This window comes from Octopus bimaculoides, chromosome 26, assembly GCF_001194135.2.
Source record: "Octopus bimaculoides isolate UCB-OBI-ISO-001 chromosome 26, ASM119413v2, whole genome shotgun sequence".
In the NCBI taxonomy this organism is placed as follows: domain Eukaryota; kingdom Metazoa; phylum Mollusca; class Cephalopoda; order Octopoda; family Octopodidae; genus Octopus; species Octopus bimaculoides.
In genome coordinates this window covers 12,536,305-12,543,317 of record NC_069006.1, presented here as the reverse complement: position 1 = coordinate 12,543,317, position 7,013 = coordinate 12,536,305, and the positions used below count along the sequence as shown (strand labels likewise).

At 37.4% G+C, this 7,013-nt stretch overlaps 1 protein-coding gene across 1 annotated transcript in view; it reads right to left on the bottom strand.

Annotated features, from left to right (window-relative positions):
* Positions 1–5,726: 5,726 nt before the first annotated feature.
* Positions 5,727–7,013, bottom strand: part of LOC106880529 (neprilysin-1) — a 69,673-nt gene continuing 68,386 nt past the window's right edge. Inside the window, exon 19 of the mRNA XM_052976912.1 lies at positions 5,727–6,598. Within this exon, the coding sequence (XP_052832872.1) occupies positions 6,499–6,598 (100 nt within the window). The 3' untranslated portion in view covers positions 5,727–6,498. The remainder of the gene's footprint in view (positions 6,599–7,013) is intronic.

The following is a 7,013-nucleotide window of genomic DNA, read 5'->3' as shown; positions in this document are numbered from 1 at the left end:
TCCCTCCAACAAATTCACTCACAAAGCATTGGTCAACCAGGGACTATAGTAGAAGACACTTGTTCAAGATGCTGCACTGTGGGACTGAACCAGAAACAACATTGTTGCAAAACAAGCTTCTTAACTACACAGCCATGCTTGTTTAGCATACATAAATACATACATACATATATATGAGCATTGTTTGTGTGTGTGTGTGTGTGTGTGTAATATTGCATAAAGACATTACCCTTCCTCTTCTCAGGTTTAGGAAGCTCTTTAGTCTTGCAAGTTACAAAGTGATCTTGCTTCTGCTTGGTGCCATGACAACAGCACCCAATACACCCTGGTATCAGGAAGAGAAACCAGCTATAGAAAGCATGCTCAAAGTGACACATTGGTTCCTCTCAAAACATCCAGCTGATATCAGAATGGAAAGCAAACATAAAGATGATATGTGTGTGTGTGTGTATAAATATATATGTAAAGATGTAATGATGATATATGTGTGTGTGTGTGTGTGTGTGTGTGTATACAGGGTGTCCACAAAGTCTGGGTACATGGGGATTATCACATACTTAAAGAAATTATTATTTCTTATATTTAATTGTTTATGTTATGGGATTAACACATACTTTAAGAAATTATTATTTCTTATATTTAATTGTTTATGTTATGATTTTATTTACTCCATGTACCCACATGGGGATTAACACATACTTTAAGAAATTATTATTTCTTATGTTTAATTGTTTATGTTATAATTTTATTTACTCCATGTAGCCAAACTTTGTGGACACCCTGTGTGTGTGTATATATATATATATATATATATATATATATCCTTCCAAATTTGTTTATAATTCACATTGAAGCTTAAAATTTAAAATTGTATACTATTACCTACGTAGTTTTTAGATTATCCAAAATACTGTTGTGCATAATCAACGCATAATAAATTGATATACATACATAATCATCTATTTGTGTGTATATCAATCTATCTGTCTATCAATATATCTATCTATACACACGCACACCTATTTTATTTTTACACAAAAGATTGATAATCACTTTGAAGTTTCAGTTATGTGGCCTTTATCAAATTGTCTGATGGAGGCTACATAGCCAGAATTTCAAAGTAATTATCAATGTAATCTTTGTCAAATGATTCATTTGTCTCAAGGTCATGCTGATCACTAATGATAGACAGTAATCTAAGATGGTGTCAACACATCATCATTTCATTGGCTAACACAGGTCACATGATTCACACATACAAGTGTTATGTTATTTATGAGGTCTGTGTTAACAACTGACAGAATATTTGGGAAATTTGAAGTAACCACAGGAGGCATCAGGTCAATATATAAAGGTGTGTACATGTGTGTGTGTATGTATATACGTCGACACACACACAAACTCCAGAGTTGGATCTACTGCTTAAGTCAAATTCAGTACTTGCATATCTACAATATCCTACCAATGCTTGATGTCTTCAATTTTGTTTAATTCACTGTGAGCTCTATATTATTGAGCCTAGCCATTTCTGGCATCCTATGTGTTGATGTGCCTAGACTCTAATGAATCCTTATGACTAAATTATATATATATATCATCATCATCATTGTTTAACGCCCGCCTTCCATATATATATATATATATATATATATATATATATATATATATATATATATATATATATATAAGGGGGTGCTGAAAAGTTCCTGTCTTTAAGTCTATCATGAAAGGGTAAGAACTGTAACTTTTACGGAGGAAGATATGCAAAATATCATGATGGTATAGATTATAGCCTTCCCTTTTTTTGCAGATTTAATGCACAATGGCAACTTCTACAGTGGATTTTGGTAAAACTGAGGCACAGGCAGTCATGAAGTTCCTCTTTTTGCAAAGAAAAGGAGTGGTGGAAATCCATGGCAAGATGAAGGAAGTCTTGAAGAATGGCTGCCCATCTTAGTCCTTAGTATAAATCTGGGTGTCAAAGTTTCAGACTAGTCATTTTGAGGTCACAGATGAAGCCCGGTCAGGACAGCCAACTTCTGTGGCCACAGAGGACAAAGCCAATGCTGTTCATGTCATGATTCTTGAGGACCACCGGATTTCAGCTAAAGCCATAGCAGAGACTTTGAGGATTTCCCGCGAAAGAGTTGGTCACATCATCCACAACATTCTGGACATGAAAAAGCTTTCCACAGAATGGGTGTTGAAATGCCTGAATGCAGATCAGAAGTGCATCAGATTGATGACATTAAAGGCGATTTTGGGCCAGTTTGCAGTGGGAGAGGCTGATTTTTTGGCTCGTTTAGTCATCGTGGATGAAACATGGCTTCATTCATATGATCCCCTTACCAAGCAGTAATCAGTGGAGTGGTGTCACAGCAGTTCATCGCACCGCAAGAAGTTTCAGATCCAGAAGTTATCTGGAAAGATTCTGGTTTCAGTGTTCTGGGACAAAGACAGGGTACTCCTCATGAAATACTTGCCAAAGGGTTGCACCATCAATGCAGAATACTACAAGTTGGACAAACTGCATGAAGCTTTGAAGCTGAGCCATGATGTCCTGTTTTTGCAGGACGGTGTACTAGTACACACAGCACACGAAACTCTATGGAAAACATGTGACTTTGGCTTTGAATTGGTAGACCACCCACCTTACTCTCTTGACTTGGCACCCTCCAACTATCACCTCTTTCCACAACTAAAGAGAATGAAATTTCACTCTGATTCAGAAGTGATTGCTGCCACAGAACCCTGGATGAAAGCCCAACCTTCTGAGTTCTTTTTACAGGGTTTAGAAAAAACTGAAGGACCACTGCAATAAGTGTGAGGGGAATATATTGAATAAAATCATAATTAACTGATCCTCCTGTATTTTTCTTTTACCTAAAGCCATAAACTTTTGAGCACCCCGCCCCCGTGTATATATATATATATATATATATATATATATATACTTGTGTATGTATGTGTCTTGACATTATGTAAACTGTTACTGCCATTCAAGTAGTGTCATCCATTTTGAATATTCTCTGGCAACATGTCTGCCATGGACAACTATTTCCTTGCTTGGAACCAGTCAGGATTGGCAACAAGAATTGTGTCTGGCCATAAAAAAAGTGATCTCAATAAAACTATTTTCTTTTACCTAAAGCCATAAACTTTTGAGCGCCCCTCGTGTGTGTGTGTGTGTGTGTGTGTATATATATATATATATATATATATATATATATATACATACACACACACACTCACACACACTTATGTATGTATGTGTTTGTGAGCATATGTATGTTAATATCTCCTTGTCTTGACATTATACACATATACGCGCGCACACACACACACACACACACACAGAGCTATCCCATGGAATTCTTATTAATACTACTTTCAGTTCTGATGAAAATGTTTCCTCTCACTGCAGCTCCTCCCCTCCATCACTTCCTACCCATTCTGTCCCAATATCTCTGGCTATATATATCTTTCTACAAACCCCTATAATCCTTGCTATGTACCCTGTTATTCATATTAACTCATTTCTACACACCTTCACATCTCCTTTATATTTCTCTATATATCTTTGCTATTGTGAAAAACTAATTCAGTTCAATTAAACTACTGATTTCTAATTAAGGCACAAGGCCAGCAATTTTGAGAGGATGAGGCTAGTTGATTTCATTGACCCCCCCACCCGCCACCATCCTTCCTATCGGTACCTGCAGTTTGTACTTTATTTTATCAAACCTGAAAAGATGAAAGATAGTGTTGACCTCAGCAAGATTTGAACTGAGAATGTATAGAATCAGAAGAAATAATGCCAAGCATTTTTGACCAATGCTCTAACGATTCTGCCAATATAACACTGGTGTGCTCCCTTGCAAAAGGGGAGTGTAACAGTGATGGGAAGGGGTGAATGTCAGTGTGTGTAGTGTTTGTCTACCCCCACCTAGAATATACATCCTTAGAAGGAGTGTATATTCTGAGTCAGTGATTTCTTAAGGCATGGGCATGCTGTGCATTGCCTATGGGTCCTTAAAGGTCTAGGCCAATGGTTTTCAAACTTAATACCTGGGCTAGATCCAAAACCTTGATTGAAGTCAATTAAAGAAAAATTTATCGTAATTATAGAGGGAAAATGGTCAGAGGCTGCTGGAAAGATGCTTGAAGACTGCATGCAGCCCTTGGAGCCACAGTTGAGTACTGCTGGTCAAGAGGCCCAATTCTAATCAATCTGTTGCTGTCAATAAATTCAATAAAGCCCAGAGCATTGAGTTGCAAGGGAGCACACCAGTGTTATATTGGCAGAATCGTTAGAGCATTGGTCAAAAATGCTTGGCATTATTTCTTCTGATTCTATACATTCTCAATACTAACAATACTTCAAACAATGTCATTCAGGCCTTAAACACTAAGGACAATGTCAAACCTTTCAGTTTGCCATAAGATCTTTGGTTTTTCTTCAAAATCCCAGAAATGTCTTAACAAAATGACATTTAGCCCTTTTGTTACCTTAATTCTGTTGAAACAAACTACTTTTGTTTCAATTTATTTTGAAAATAATAAAGAATTTAGTAAAATAACTTTGCCATTTATAAACTAGTATTTGGAACAACGATTAACATAAAATTTTGATGGAAGGTTTTAATTTAGATCATTTTAATGCTTTTGTTATCATATTTCTGTTGAAATCAATCATCTTTGTTTCAATTATTTAAAAAAATAAATAAGAATTTAGTTACATAACTTTTGTTGTTATCAAGCTGGTATTTGGGACATAAATTGATATGAAATTTTGATGGAAGGTTTTAATTTAAATCACTTTAAAACATCAATTGTGTATCTTAAAACCAGGGACAGTCTTGAGCTGGTTGGTATCAGAAAGGTTAATCTATCATTGCCAGATCAATAAATCAATCACACCTCTCCCTTCTCTTACACCCCACCCATATACATTTCTTACATCCAAGAAATGAATTTTGTCGGTATTTTCTTTGTGTTTAGTCTGAGCTTTATATGTTTCGGCCAGGCATTAACACCACTTCCCATCTGTGTTAATTACAGCTGAAGAAGAATCAATAAGATTAAATCCTCTCCCTTTCCCCTACCCCTGTCCCACATTCACTCTCTGTTTCATCCTCTGTGTTTTGCAATGAGCCAGATCCCTATGTGAAATTTATGGACTGTCACCATGTTCTTTAACCATTTTACTCCCAACCTGCCTGAGACCACACCTGGTTCTATAATATAAACTTCTGGTTTTAACATGATCTACGTCAAAACTTTCCCTCAAAATGTGTTCCAAACACCAACTTAAACATAAAGTTAATTTACTAAATTCTTCATTATCTTCAAAATTAATAGAAACAGAGGCAGGATATTTCAACAGAAATATGGTAACAAAAGGGTTAAAGTGAACCTAGAGTAAAACATTCCATCAAAATTCTATGTTAACTGATATTCCAAACACTAATTTAATAAATGACAGTTATTTTACTAAATACTTCACTACCTTCAAAACCGAAATGAAGGCAGTGTTGCACTTTAACAAGAAAATGGTAACAAAGGTTTCTTTATTCAGGGGTTGACTATTTGAGAAGGTTTGTCAGGGTCAGTTCAAATGACTTACATCCATGATCACAACCTAAGTAACCCTAACCCAGTCTGAAAGAACTTTCAGTCCTTCTGGTTAAATGTGGGGTGTGGGGCAATGACAGTTGTTCCTTGGCTTGGGTTGGAAATTTGTTTATTCAAAAATAGTTGTCTGTGGAAAAAAAATATCCAACTTCACCAGGAATTGAACCCTGGTGTGTTGAACTTCAAGAATTGTTGCTTAGATCCAGATCAGCCCTGATAATAGAGTAGACCTGTGATCAGATGTGTTTCAGCCATGTCCACCATGTGGTGTTTTTTTGAGCCATAACATTTCTAGGACTATGTTACTGTTGGTCTATCTGGAGTTATTGTTTGATCCTGTGTCAGCCCTTTTCAAGCAACCCCCTGATCAAATTTCACAATTGCCAACTGCAGAACAACATTCCACTTCTGATCTCTCTCTCTCTCCTTCTCTAACAGCCACCACACACTGATATAAATACTTCTCCTTACTACCCTGCCCCTGACTCACCCCACTTCCACTGATACTACTGCACCACTACCACACAACCAATACCATCACCACACCACCACTACCACCATGTGTAAACTTTCCCATCCTTTTACCAAAATAACATTGTGTACAAGACTGAATTAACAACAAGGTATAACAACCACCACCACCACCACTGCGACCACTTGAACTCCCTAAATCACAGCTCATACATCATTGAGAGAGGGAGAAAGAGAGAGAAAAGGGGTAAGCTGAAGTTAGAAGTTGAACCATGACTGTGTTTCCTTTCAAGGGATCTGAGAAGATGAGCTGCAAGTTGCATTTATCAGTGTTAACTGCTTGTATGGTGAATATAGAAGTCACTCTGATGGTGCTAATGAATGAAACGGTGTTTACCAAACTTGGCATTTGTGCACTGGGTTCATGTTACTGCCCGAAGGACAGTTGTATACTTTGGAAAATTCCACAGAGTTTGATAATGGCCCCTTGACTCTGGAACAAGAAAAAAGAATGGGATTAGTGAAAGTTAATGATAGAATATTAAATTTGAACAAAATACCAAATACATAAATATATATATATCGTTCGTTTAACGTCCGCTCTCCATGCTAGCATGGGTTGGACGATTTGACTGAGGACTGGTGAAACCGGATGGCAACACCAGGCTCCAGTCTAATTTGGCAGAGTTTCTACAGCTGGATGCCCTTCCTAACGCCAACCACTCCGAGAGTGTAGTGGGTGCTTTTACGTGTCACCCGCACGAAAACGGCCACGCTCGAAATGGTGTCTTTTATGTGCCACCCGCACAAGCCAGTCCAGGGGCACTGGCAACGATCTCGCTCGAAAATCCTACGGGAGCCAGTCAGGCGGTACTGACAATGACCACGCTCAAAATGGTGCATCTCAT